The 13961-nt window shown below is 47.0% G+C and overlaps 1 protein-coding gene across 5 annotated transcripts in view; it reads right to left on the minus strand.

Moving 5' to 3' along the window:
- Nucleotides 1–2626: 2626 nt before the first annotated feature.
- The window catches only part of LOC141968372 (S-adenosyl-L-methionine-dependent tRNA 4-demethylwyosine synthase TYW1-like), a 107930-nt gene continuing 96595 nt past the window's right edge, over nucleotides 2627–13961 (minus strand). For 4 of the 5 annotated variants that reach the window (XM_074922978.1, XM_074922980.1, XM_074922975.1 and 1 more), the window contains exon 16: nucleotides 2627–4562. In XM_074922978.1, the coding sequence (XP_074779079.1) occupies nucleotides 4341–4562 (222 nt within the window). In that variant the 3' untranslated portion in view covers nucleotides 2627–4340. The remainder of the gene's footprint in view (nucleotides 4563–13961) is intronic. The other variant, XM_074922976.1, reaches the window with a different exon arrangement.

The following is a 13961-nucleotide window of genomic DNA, read 5'->3' on the forward strand; positions in this document are numbered from 1 at the left end:
TGCCAAGCCCCATGGGGATACTGCGGTGTTGGCCTCACCCACTTCGTCCCTCTCCCCTGTCCTCTCCTCTAAGCTCCAGCAGTGGTGGCCCCACTGGCCCCATCTCTAGGGCTGCAAACCAGCCACCAGCACCCGCTCGGGACAGATTTGCCCCAGAGTCCTGGAACACAGTGGGGAGGATCAAGGGAGAAGGATGGAAGGAGCATGAGGACACAGGGAAGATCAGGGAGGAGGGAACCCAAGGACCCAGGAGGATCAGGGAGGAGGGAGGGAACGTGAGGACCCAGGGAGGATCAGGAGGGAACCCAAGGACCCAGGGAGGATCAGGGAGGAGGGAGGGAACATGAGGACACAGGGAGGATCAGGGAGAAGGATGGAAGGAGCGGGAGGACGCAGGGAGAAGCCTCTTACAGCGCCAACAAGTTATTTCAACTGAGCCAAATGGCCCGTGGAGAAGCACTCTGTAACGGGGACAGCAGCAATTTGTGTGTCCCAAGGGGGGCTGGGAGAAGAAATAGTGCTAATGCCACAGCCCAGAGAAAACACACAGAGCTTTCTTTAGGGCTCCCCTAGGATTTCTAAGGGAAGGCACTGTCAGGGCTTTATGGAGCGTTTCACATGAAGCGCTAATCACCGCGGCAGCTGTTGAGGGCAGCGGCCCCAGGGCAGCACTGCCTGCTACCAGGGCTCACCGTGGACAAGCAAAGGGATTGGGGTGATTTATAGCCACTTCATTTGTCAGGGAGCTGGGGGCAGGATGGAGGTGTCTGGCTCAGAAAGGAGGAATAGGTGCAGAAGAGCTGCCAGCCATTGAGGGGAATACAGTGGGTTATGGTGGACATCAAACATGCCAGTTTAAAACTCCAGCCATGCCCACACACAACTGATGCTCCAGGGTTAACAAGGGTCCCACAAAAAGCACATGTCTCGCCCAAGCTGCCACTGTCCTCAGTTAACCTGACCCCCAGGAGGCTGGGAATGAAGAGGCAGTGAAATACTTGTGGATCTTCATTTCTTAACGCATGAAGAACTTCCCTTCCCTTGGGCTTGGCTACAGGCGAGTCCCCCCGTGCTCTGTCTTTCCAGGAGGTCACACAGAGAAGCAAGGATGACTGTAATGCCACAGCTGAGCAGACAGCAGGGAAGACCACAGCCTGAACATGCACATCTGGGGGCTTGGGAGATGCCCTGGGACAAGGGCTGGTGCCAGGTCTTCCAGGAGTCTCACAGAGCAGAGCTGGTGGCTGGAGAAGTCTCTGCACCTACTAAACATCTGCATTCAGGTAGCTACGTCTCACCCCTGATATTAGTTTTTCATTAGTTTTGCATAGTTTTAGCCCAGAATGCAATGTTTAACTCAAACATGGTCCAACACTGGGAATTTCTGAGAAATCACCTTTTCCACACTACATCCCTCCCACCACAAACTGGAGTCAGAGAACAAGTCTCACTAGTAAACGTATTTTTTTCCTGTTAACAGCTTCAAATCTTTCAGCACAGAGCACCTGGGCTTTCCTGTGCTGTTAACCTTCACCTCAAAGCCCAGATGGGAGTTAAATGGTGTCAGACACAATCAAGAGAACAGGGGAACAACTCAGCAGAGGACGGGATTTCCCCTGGTGAAGCTGTGGTGGGAACACTACAAATCCTTCACCAAGGGAAAAGGAGAGCACCCTTTCTCTAGCCAGGTCCTTCAGGAAACCAAGTCCCTAAGTCTAACCTCTCATTTTTTGATAATATGGTCTTGGAAGGAAGAAAAAAGCAATTGTGGAGACCCTGCTTGAAGACAGGTGCCCACTGCTGAACCAAACACACAAAGATCCTCACCCAGTTTTCAATGCCCTTAATGAACCCATGTCTTTCCTCCACCTTTCACTGAACAGCAAAAGGTATCACTAAGAACATTAAAAAAACATTTTCTGGTGGAAGAAGGCAACAAAGAGGAGCCCTCTCAGATGAGCTGGGTACTCTCCAGCTCTCATATGAATGGGGCTGTAAAGGATGAAGCACATGGAGACTTCTTAGCTAGGAAGCAGCACTAGCAGTCCAGATTGGATCTCGCGATGACCACAGCCGGGCTCACCCCAGCTGCAGCTTTCAAAATGGTCTGTGACACATGACGGCCTGAACACAGTGTCCCACCAGCCTACCTGGGACCCTGGGCACCCCGAGCTCAGCCTCCAGCCAGATGCAATCGCAGAGCACAGACACCTCGGGGGTGCAAGTCCCACAGCTGGGTTTTGGTGACGCAATGCACACAGAGCAGTGACGTTTCTGTGCTAGGTTTCTGTTGCAGGAAGATGGCCAGATGGTTTGAGAATGTCCTGTCTCTCCCCAGGGCTTGCTGGTGGCAGCTGTGTCCCTGCCCTGAGGAAGCAGGGTAACTTCTCACCACCTCCAACCTCCATTCAGTGTTTTGTGACCGACCTGTTATAGAACATCCTCCCATCAGCCAAGCCCTCCCCGTCATCCATGGACACACAGTTGCTCTCCCTTCCACTCCACACGCTATTAAGAAAAAAGAAGATACTCTGCAATGTTTGTGCCTTTGATCGCCTTAAAATCCCTCTAGCATCCCCTCTTACAAAGTCTCGTACAGCAGTGACACACCAAAGGTGCTCTAGGAAAAATTACTTTATTGTCTTTCTTCTTAAAAATACCTTTTACAGTTTTAAGAAATTATGTTTTTTTAAAAAAGAAATAAAATCACAATGTCAGGAAAGCTCACCATCTACAGCACCGTGGGCACTGGGAATCTCAGGCTTATGGACCTCACTGATAAGGTGGGAGCACTGTGAACGCCTCTGATCTGCACTCCTGGAGTTCAACAGGAAAACAAAAACGCTCGAGCATGAGTGTGTTTTCTTCCCCTGCACTGGCTGACACCTCTGGGTCTAAAGTAGAGCTGTTTGTGCAGCTGGTTCAAGCCAAAGGGCTTTAGCTGAGCAGGTCAAGCCACCACGCAGCAGATGGAGAAGCCCTGTCGTCCTCCCCGCTCCCGCACTGAGTCCATTCACCCCAAGAGCCTGGCTGGGCGCAGGGAGGGAGGAGGCCTCGGGGGCTGCCCAAGGGTGGAAGCCATCGGCAGGGGTGTGGGAGGAGCTGTAGTCCAGTTCAGCCATCTGGCAAGCGAAGGCACAGCCAGACACGGGGGTTTGCCGTGGGCGCTCACACACTGACCCTCTGCAACTCGTCGGGGACTGCAACCAACACGGATCTTGCATAAACAGAAAGGGAAAGGTCTTCACACATGAAAGTGGGGATTTTCCCAACAAAAACCGACCCACCCCCTCTCATTTAAATGCACCTTCCCAGCCAGGCTGCAGTACCATCCAGCAGAGTGCCAGGCACAGCCCAGGGTCTCCCAGAGCAACACCAGGGACATGTCACTGGACCTCGTGCCCAGACGTCACCTCTCCAAACTAAAAGAGTTGGTTTCTTGACACAAGAGACTGCAACCGGATTCAGTTTTCATTTAGATCAGATTACCCTCACCCAAAGCAGCAGCAACACTGCTGACTTGCTCAGGTGGAGCTACAGAGGCCGTCTGCTGCTGGCCAGGCCTGCTGGCTCCCCACAGCACGTCCTCCCTGTCAGCAGGGGTGAACCTGCTGAGCCCCGTTGTTTGGGGCTGCCGGGGAGTGGGATAAAACTACTCTGAAAATATTCATTGCCAAACCCATGAAATTGGAAGACAGTTGGGGAGATCAGAAGTTGCAGATGATATTAATAGGGGTGCTGTTACTTATACAGTTCCCAAGCTTCAGCTTCTTGGGGATGAGACTGGGTCTTTACAGGAACTGGCACCAGTGTTTAAAATACATAAATCTTTGTTACTGTCTGTACAATAATACTTCCAGTGGGGCTCAAGCTTTTACATACAGATCTGTCTGCCATCCCACCTGCACAGATCCAACCAGCTTGTGGTGTTGAAATCCCCTGGGCACTTATCCTTACAGACACGGAACATTTTGCTGCTGAGTTGGGTGCCAGCACTCGCTGGGCTCTCCTTGCAGCAGGGCACAGAAGTCAAACAAACACTCCCCCTCCACATCCAACTCCAAACACTGTGGAGGCCACAGCCACTGCCTCCCCTCATCACACTGCCAGTGACGTAAAGTGCTGGCATGCACCACTTGTGATTTATCTTGAGATAAAGAGCATTATAAATATTTTCATTCAAGAAGCCCTAAAACTTTAAATAAAGGCTTTACCCTCCTCCTTAATATCAAAAGTCAGAAAAAAAATAGGTAAATAGATTTAAAATTGGTGTTAGCCTAGAAACAAAGACCAAAACTCAGCAGCCAGCCAGGCAGAGTCTGGCCAGCCCCAACCTAACCTCAGCACCCAGAGATGTCTCTCGCTTTGTTCTTCCGCTGGTATCTCACGTCCAAGGGATCGAATCCCCTTTCTCTGGACCCAAACAGAGCCCAGTGAGGAGTTCTGGCTGTGTAATCCGCTGCTGTGAAAGTCTTGGACCCGCCGCTCCTCTCATGCTCTTGCACCAGCTCCTGGAAGCGCTCGTAGTTGATCCAGGTGCACCACTCACCATTGATCTTGAACTGGAAGGAGAAGAAACGTGTTACTGAGCGAGGGAGCAATGAGGAATACCAAATACCACACTTATGCTAAGACAAGCTGGGTGGTATTAAACTGTTACTCAACCATAGTTCGTTTTAATTTTCCAGCCGCATTAAGGTCCAGGGTAAAGCCATCCAGAAGCTAACACAGATAACTGCTTTAATATAAAAAAAGAAATTCAGGTGGACAAATAACCAGAACTTACTGTTTCCGAGCTACATTTCATCCACGGGGTTTGACAACACACACTGACACAGGATGGCTGCTTTTCTGATGACTTTAGTCATTTAGTGTTGTCTACCAGCAGATAATCTCTGGGAGGGTTTGACTGTTGGGTGCTTTGCTGAAGCCTTCAAAGCACGGAATCCTACCACCACTTCGGCCCCACTTTGCCAGGAGGAACGCTTCCAGAGTGCATCCCAAAGCCTTCCTGGGCGTGTCGGCACTTTCAGGTGTCCCTTATAGCTCAAAGACCAGGGTTTGGGGAACTGGAAGAGCCCTTGAAGAAACGTGTAAATTTGAGAGGAATGTCCAGGTACCCCTTGATGAAGGGACCTTTCTAAGGTCAACCAAAACCCCTGTTCAGAGCGTGTGACACCGCCTCCAGGGCAGCCACTGCCTAGCAAAATGGCACAGGAGCAACACCAGAGCCATGTGCTGTGGTGACTGGGATGGATTTGGGTGATTCTTGAAAGGGACACGAGAGCTGTGTTTGGGAACAGGGGAAGATAAAAAGGTTTAATGACATGAATCCTCTTCCATGTGAGAATTTTAAGAATTGCTTATTTTGACAAGCTGAAGCTACATTTGTCTAGCAGACCTGCTCTGCTAATTTAGCAACAGCCTTGACTGAATCCTCAATTAGGATTTATCTGAGCTAAGAGCTTATTATGCACTTCATAAAAAAAAAAAAAAAAAAAGGCAAAACAGACTTGACTCCCTGTTTTTTTTCAAAAACCTGATGGCTATGCATTTAAAATAACACTTGACTTTCTGCCCAAGAGCTAAAAGCTTTTTTGGTTGGAAAAACTGCTGATACCTGCAAAATTTTGCAATCAAACATTGCTAATGGTAATCTATTGCTGCCTGTGTAATTCCAGCGAATTCTTGCAGGAGTTGTTCTCCAAACAGAGCAGAGATGTGAGACTGCAGAGTCATAACAGCAGGGAACGAGTCTCGCCGTGAAGTTGCCCAAAGCTCATTCTTCTTATGCTAACGTGGAGGCTGTGTTTCCACCAAGGCAACAAGTCCTTTCCCAAGAGTGCAGCTGCAAGTAAAGCAACAGCAGAGGAGACAACGTGTGGCCTGGGAAGCAGCAGGTCCCAAAGAGGACCCAGGCTCAGGAGATCTGAACTCCCCTCCAGTGCGTGCGGGCGTGCTTAGCTGACAAGTTCACACCATGCGTAAGACTCTCTGCTCCCCCCAGATTTGATTCACTAACGCTCAGCAAATTCTCACACAAATTAAGGGCAAAAAAATCCCAATCCACAGGATCCAGCAAAGCCTTTAACACACATGGGAGAGTTGTTTAGCACACGAGCTGTTGAGCTTATTCCCACAATGGGTCCCTAGCTAGCCTTGAGACCAACTAAGAGAAACATAGCACATCAAGAACAAAAACACTGCCAAGACTGGAGCTCAGCTGAACAGGTAATTCTGTAAAGCCTGTTTCCTTGAAAATCGACGTGATGCTGTGATGTCAGGACAGAAGGAGGAGGTTGCAATGAGCCGTTAACACTGTGCTCCACAACGGCTGGGAAGGGCACCAAAGCCACAAGAAATATTGGTGCCACCCGATCAGATGAAACGAGGGTACAGACTGCAGTCACCACCCCCAACCCAAACACTGGCATGGACTTCTGTCTCTCCAGAATTTTAGAGGCTGCATGAAAACAGCATACTATGACCTGCAGGAGATACTGAGAACTATTTCTAGACGAAGCCCCACTCAAACCACTGCTGTGCCAAGCCAGTCAGTCCCTGTGCCAACCTGTACTCACAATTGGTCTAACTGGCGATGGGTGGGTAAAAAACCACCCCCCTATGAATGGGCCAGCATCAGTGCTGGTGCTTTCATCACCCACAGCAGCTTCAACATCAGTATAACCCTGCCTCTGCCCAGCCGAGGGAGGAAGCAGCTTCATACAGGGATGAGACTCTGACACGAATTTCTAGGACAGAATCAGATGGTTTCTCTCTTTTTAGAAGCAAACTATTCTTTCTCCCCCCTTGGGCTTGGTGAGTGGCTGAAGGGACCTCAGCCCTCTCCTCCCTTCATCACTCGTCCCCCTTAGCATAAAGCACTACATATGTTTTCCTGAGGATAAAACCACTCATGATGAAGGATAAAACCCTCCAGACTTGCATAAAACACGTGCGTTGCTCTGCGTCCTGAACTTTAGCTAGGTCACCAAAGTGAGATTTTAAGCTATTTAATTTTGACCCCATCTGAACATGCAGCTCCTGACACAACGGAGCTGTTAAGGCTGGTACAGACTAAAGTGATGATACCATTCCCACCAGAACAACCAACTGAAGGCTGCCTGGGATTCATTACAAAAGCAGATCAAATCATATTAAATAACTTTAGCACTGCAATAGCACAGCTATAAAACAGGAAGAAATGGGACTAAGTGTGTCATAGAAAGCAATTACTTCTGCTGAAGAATAAAAACCAGACAAATACGGGGTGGGGGAGAGCAGCCTCAATTGCTCACAAGATTTACAGATTGAACAATTTTGTGATTACCCTATAGATAACAAAATATTTAAGGCTCAAAATAGTTTCACAATTCTATATAACAGGCGAGCCAATGCTAAATATCGATGTTATTTTAGACTAATGCAGTCAGGTTTTTTATTGAATTTTTTACTACCTGGTTAAGTCTTTTAAGGTGATAAATGCAACAACAAGAGACAAACAGCTGAAACCCTTTTTTTTTTTTTTTTTAAGCTAGAATTATAAAGAAAAGTAATAAGCTCCTTCAGCTGGCTCTGAAACCAGACTGTGTTGCTTGGAAAGGCAAACTCACCCTCCTCGAGGGCTTTGCTTGAAAAGTGAGATGACGCAGGAGCCGGTTCACACCTTCCCTTGCAGCTCGTGCTCCCAGCAGCCCTGAGCTCTGGTCCCTATGGTCCCGTCACCGACTGCTCCCTGCAGATGTGGCACTAGTGCAAAGCAATGCAAAACCCACCCCATTTGTGCAGACCCTACAGGCAGGGCAAGGAGCACTGCCCCGAGCAGGTATTAATACTGGGAAAACAAGAGGCAAAGGAAACAATGGGAGACTCATAATGGCCTTCAAGCCCAGAGAAGCAGATCTAGGTGTGACACTGGACCACCGTGGGGGACATCTGTCAAGGGGTTACACATCTCTGCTGGGAATGGCATGGCTGGACCCAGGAGGATCACAGGGCAATGGTGCAAAAGGACAGAGCTACCTGGGGTTGTGCTGTCTGTGGACATGGCCAGTCTCTCAAACAGTCTACAGCAAAAGTAATATATATATAGTGCAAAGATAATCAGGAAACAAGACTAGAATGGAGAGCCAAGTTACCAGGGAGCATCAGCAGAGCATGGCTAACACCTCTCTTTTCTCTCAAAAAATTGGATATGAACAGGAAATGTCTTTAAATTATCTTTTGCAGTAGGTTTACAGATGCTCTGACTGCAGAGAAAGAAGCTTCTTGCTACAAAAATCCATCAACATTCATGAAGAAGAAGAGCCACACTACATATTTCTTTTCTTATCAACAGATTTGCATAAGCAATTTTTTGGGGGTAAAAATGTATGCATATATTGAGGACAATATACTAGTACAATTTACTACATTCCTACAGACATGCATAATTGCTGAGAAATAAACACAAGGTTTATATGAAGGGACAAAATACAGAAGAGAGGTTGAGATGGTGACACATGAAACACTAATACTGAAAAATGGAAGTCAGCCAAAAATCAATTAGTTTGTCCTAACAAGGGTAATGTTATATATTCTTCAGTGAAAAACACACTAAAATGAGGAGGCTCCTCTTCATCCATTCACTCTGGTCTTTCTCTACAAAAAAAATTAAAGTGTTTTCAGAAAAGGACTAAATAGTGCAGGCTACATAAGAGAATAAAGCAGAGCAGTGGGGCAAAGCCTGCTGTGGCTCCTCGCAGACCTCACCCTCCCAGAGCAAACGCTGGGATGGGAGGACAGATGGGGAGAGGACCCATGGGAAAACCTTTCTCTGACGAGCTGTGCTGCGACACAGCATCCCCCAGGAGCAGCAGGAAGACTGGGAAGAGAAAGCAGAACGTTGGGTCTTGCAACAGCTACTCTTTAATGGCTCGAGGACACCAAGATTTAGTAGTCCAACAAATGGATTCTTCCCCTGGCAGATGCACAGGGTTTAATGGTAAAATACAGCAATTTTATGCATAGTTTTAAAGATCGCACAGACACAAAAAAAATCAGTGGTAATCAGAGAAAAGAGCACTTGCTTCAGTTGCAGGGAGGCACAGGAACTGGTGTAGCATCACGCAGGAAGGCAGGGAGAGTCCACTGCTCTTCCGAGAGCTTTTCTAGTTACAATTTCTAGCACTTTAAAACACGGCTTTGGCAAATGTTTCACTCGACACTTATTTTGGTTTGAACATAGCACAAGACGTTAAAGGAGCCTTTTGCAAAAGCAAGGCTCGGCAACTCAGCTTTTGTAAGGCCAGCAGGTCTGATGCTTCCCAGTCCACACTTTTAGGTCCCACATCCCCAAAACCAAATTAAAACCAACTGCCAGCTCTGCTCTTAGACATTCAGAAATGATTAAGTTCTTCTCCCTGTCCAAGTGTTAAAATCCCAGCCAAGCAACACAAGCTGACAGCTCATGCAGGGGCTCCGTGCTGCCGGGGTGCCCCGTTCCCTGGCTCCTCTCCCCACGGAGCAGCTGGATCCAGCACCACCTGCCACCCCCAAACCAACCCCCGAGTGCCCACAGCAACGCTCTGCCCCGGCCTCAGCGGCCCAGGGCTGCGAGATGTATTTGGTGTTACAGGCAGGGGGTTGTTTTCCAAAAAACCCCAACAAAAACCAAACCTCCCACAAAAAAATAACAAAATTTCAGGCATAAAGACTTTTTTTTTTTCTTTAATGGGAAGTAATGCACTCAGAGCCTGTAAACGTTACAGTCCCTGCACCGTCTGAGCATTGAAACAGAAATTTAGAAAAAGCTCACTCCTATAGTCCATTTATATTCCTTCCTGAGAAGAAAACTTATCTTTGAATTATCTTCGGAGAAGCTGTCAGGATACCCTCAGTCTGTTTTTTGGTGGCTTTCCTTAAAATACTTTCTTTGCTGAATATAAATATATTCTTTTGCTATTAAGGAAAAGCATTGTTCTGAGGAGATGGAGTGTGCCTTTGCACACAGGTCATAAACAGATTTATTTATTTTTAATTCCACACATGTCACAAACTCAAAGCCTTGATTGCAAGTATCCGTGCAGCCTCGTGCCAGCTGTGTTGACTGTGTCAGGTCAGGTGAGCTCACAGCCCACAGGGTCACTGAAGACCACTCGTCCCACACGGGTATACTACAGGGCTTATGTCAGGAGTGTTTTGAGAAAAAAAAAAACAACAAACCTCTGTAGAAGAGATGCTCCTCTCCTCAGAACCCCTGGCAGCAGCTGGAACAACTCAGTAGCATCAGAACACTGCAAATTTCATCAATCTGCAGTGATACATGTGAATATTCACATAGACATATATATATTCACATATACATATGTGAATATATGAATAAAAAAATAAATCTGTCCTGGTTACTTTTGACAGCTGGCCATGTGGGAGGGCAGGAGTTAACACCCATCACTCCTTTTATTTCCTCTTACATTTTTCGTTGTCACCAAAGAGAGGAGGGAACAACTACAGACCCCAGGTCTGCTGCAGCGTATTGGTCCTAAAGAAACAGCACAAAGCTGGCAGAGGATTGCTCTGAGAACCACCTTCTGTGCAGTAACCTACACATCCAGATTTTCTCCAATGGACAGAGTCATCTCATGAACTGTAGATGGTGCAGCTGGGCTCTTGCAGGCTGCAGGAATTCAAACACTGCCGAGGCCATGCGAGAAGCTGAGACAGGTACGTTCATCCCACTCTCACCACGGCTGCCCTGCCAGGCTTGACCTTTATGATTCCCTTTCTGAAAAATCAAATCACATCGTCCCACTCCAGTTCCCAAGGTTGCTGGCTTAGAAGCATTTAAGACCTGAAACAGGAGGTCTCTGAGTAGAGGGTAATGCCATGTCAAATGTGTTACTTGGGAATTAGTTACCACTCCAGATTTGCAACGCAGCAGCTTTCAGCTGCTGGTTTTCTGTTGCTGGTTGCCACCATCAGCCACTTCTCTGGGTGCAACATCAAAAAGGCAGCTGGAAAAATGATCTTGATGGCTCCAATCGTGAGCTCCTTAATTTAAATTTGAAGACAGCCCATCATTGCAATAAACAAAACACAGGATATTATTAAACAGATCATATATAATGGAAGTGCAAAGACACATTATGCAATTGCTATTACTATTTTTGCCACCTGCCAGTATGAAGCTCTCCAAGTCAAACAAACAATTAATTGAATTACTACACACCGTTTCTCACCTAATTAAGGCTCACAATTATTTAAGGCTCCCTTTGTTCAACAGTGGAAGTGAATGAACTGAGTCACTTAGGAAAAGAGGAAGAAATATTGTTGATAAATTAATCTTAACAGGGTCATATTGCTGGTTAAAAAGCTAAAAAACCCTTTTCTTTTTAATTACCCGTTATAACCTCAGGCTTTAAGGGGAAGAAATTAAGATTTAGCTGGTTAATAAGTTACAAATGCGTGCAACACAAGGTAATAACCAATCCAACAGGACACCGAGCACGCAGAGGTGAGTCTCACTACATCCTGTGTCCGTAGGGCTAAAGAAAACTGCACAGTGACACGGAGCCCTGGGAAAAAGTGAGCTTGAAACCCTTGCAGACAGTATCTATGAACAGTTAACAGTACCAAAAGTTTCCACCAATTTTAGATGGAAACAAAATATAGCCTTGTAGTTATATATTCAGTGACTTCAGTGCTCATTAGCAATCAGACACATTAAAGCAGATGAAACACCTTCCAAAGTTGGCAATTAGGAAGCCTGGAAACAGGATTGACTACTGTGTTTTCCAAGGGAGTGGAACAAAAAGGCGACACCAAACCAAGGCTGGGCTGACCCGCACGCTCTGGGTGGGCACCGTCCCTCGCCAGGGCTGAGGGCCCTACGCCTGTGGGACCGTTCCTCTGCAACTCATTAGCTTCTATTTATTACATCTCATTTTGCGTGAGTTATTCTAAAGAAAAGATTCATTATTGCAGATTTTTTTTTTTAAATCCCTACCCGCTGCAGAGCAGAACATCTCATCTCCCAATTAAGCCAGGGCTACATCTAGACAGTTTTAATTCCAATGGATGAAAACCGGATTACTTTAGCACAACTATGATCTGCTTTTAATAACTAACAGATCAAGCACAGCAGAGCCACCTTCCTTTTTGGAAGGAGACAATGGAAAGAAAATAAAAACCTTCAGGAAACATAACATTTTGTACTCACACCTGCACTAAGGCCATTCTTTGGCTACTGAGACGCCTTGTCCTCAGCTGGCGAATAACCCCATCCCCTGCATCTGCTGCAGACATGGGGATGTTGCACTTACTTGGTGACTTTCTGACATGAAGAAGGAGCCCAGGTTTGTTTTTCCCCTAGCACAGTAATGCTGTCACAGGTACGGGGTAACTGATGGATGAGCAGGCAGAGAACATGATCCAAATTCTGGATCTCGGATGCTGGATTGCAAGGACAACTTACACTCTTACAAATGATTTGCAAGGCAGGAAGGAAATAAAATGTGATGGACTATTTTTCTCCAATATAACCCTTGTTGGTTGATCTGCAGCTGGTAGTTAAGTGCTTCCTTTTTCTCCCTAAATATAGATGAAATGCTCAGCATGGAACAACTTCAACGCCTTTCACCCAACCTCTCAAGCCTTCTGCAAGCGCAGCCAGGACGCACGTGAAGCCCTCATGTCCCATCCGAGCCCCCGTGGTATAGACATGGCTGGTGCTGGAAAACACAGTGGGAAGGAAAAGGCCAATTCCCTCTTTGCTGGGAACTCTTCTTGGTTGATGGAGACTGATGAACACCTTTGGCCAGGCTACTATTGCCCCCCCAACTCATTTCAGTTCAAATACCTACACCTTGGAGGTACCCTGTGTACCCTCAGCACTGCACTTTGGTTATGGGAAATGATTACAGGGATCTTCCTGAAAGCATCTGCCTTGAGTCATTTTGTGGATGCCAGGCTCACTCTGCCACACTGGAGAATGCAGCGTGAACCCGGACCACATCCACCAGGGAAACAGTCCAATTGGTGAGCCAAGGGAGGTCCGGGGCACACGACTGCACCCGCACCACGAGGGAACATCTGGATCCAGGGGTACAGACTTGGATCTGCTTGTGGAAGGTCAGGCACATCCATTTATGAAGGCAAAAAAGGATGATGACCGTCACTTTTCTGAGCCTACCAGCCATTCATTTCACCCTGTTAACTGAGGCTTCCAAAGGGAACAAAATGGGTGGGGATTTCAGGACTATTCCCTGTGCTAAGAATGGCTAATTGACATGGCAATCAATCCCAGCACCACAGGGAAGAGGCAGGGATGCTCACACATACTAGCAGACTTGCTAAGGACCAGACCCAGCAGCAGCACACAATCCAAACTGCACTAACAAGAAACTCGTGGCTGCAAAGAAACAAGGTGAATGTGGCTGGAAAACAACCCACTTGCAAAAGCGAGGTAGAAATTTAAATGAACATAATCGGAGATAATTGGTAGGCAAGCGTTTGCAGACAATGGAGTGGGTGGTAAACACATGCATAAAGCAAGTTCAACAAAGCAGGGCAAAGAGTTTTATTCTAAAAATTACCAAAATGCTAACTTTCGTTCAAAAAATCTTTTCTGCAAGGTAGCTGCAGCATACTCCCCCTTCTTAGGCACTTGTTACAGTCGTCTCGAGGATATGCTTATTGCCACAGCCCAGGGAAAGGAGCCACCAAAGCCCCTCTCTGGAGAACGCTACCTGAATTAATTGTTAAATTATAAAGTTGCCGCTGTCTCAAGATCTGAGCTAATTAGTTCAAAAACACTGTAATAAACTAGATTTTTTGTACCATGGTGTTGATAAAATATACTACAAAGCAAATATAATTATTCAAGAACTCAGCATTGTGGCTAAAGAATCAAAGAGGAGGGAGCCAAAACACACCAGCAACCTCTCAAGGAGAGATAGAAACCAGCATGCAGGGGGGAGAGAAAT

This window comes from Athene noctua, chromosome 19, assembly GCF_965140245.1.
Source record: "Athene noctua chromosome 19, bAthNoc1.hap1.1, whole genome shotgun sequence".
Classification (NCBI taxonomy): Eukaryota; Metazoa; Chordata; class Aves; order Strigiformes; family Strigidae; genus Athene; species Athene noctua.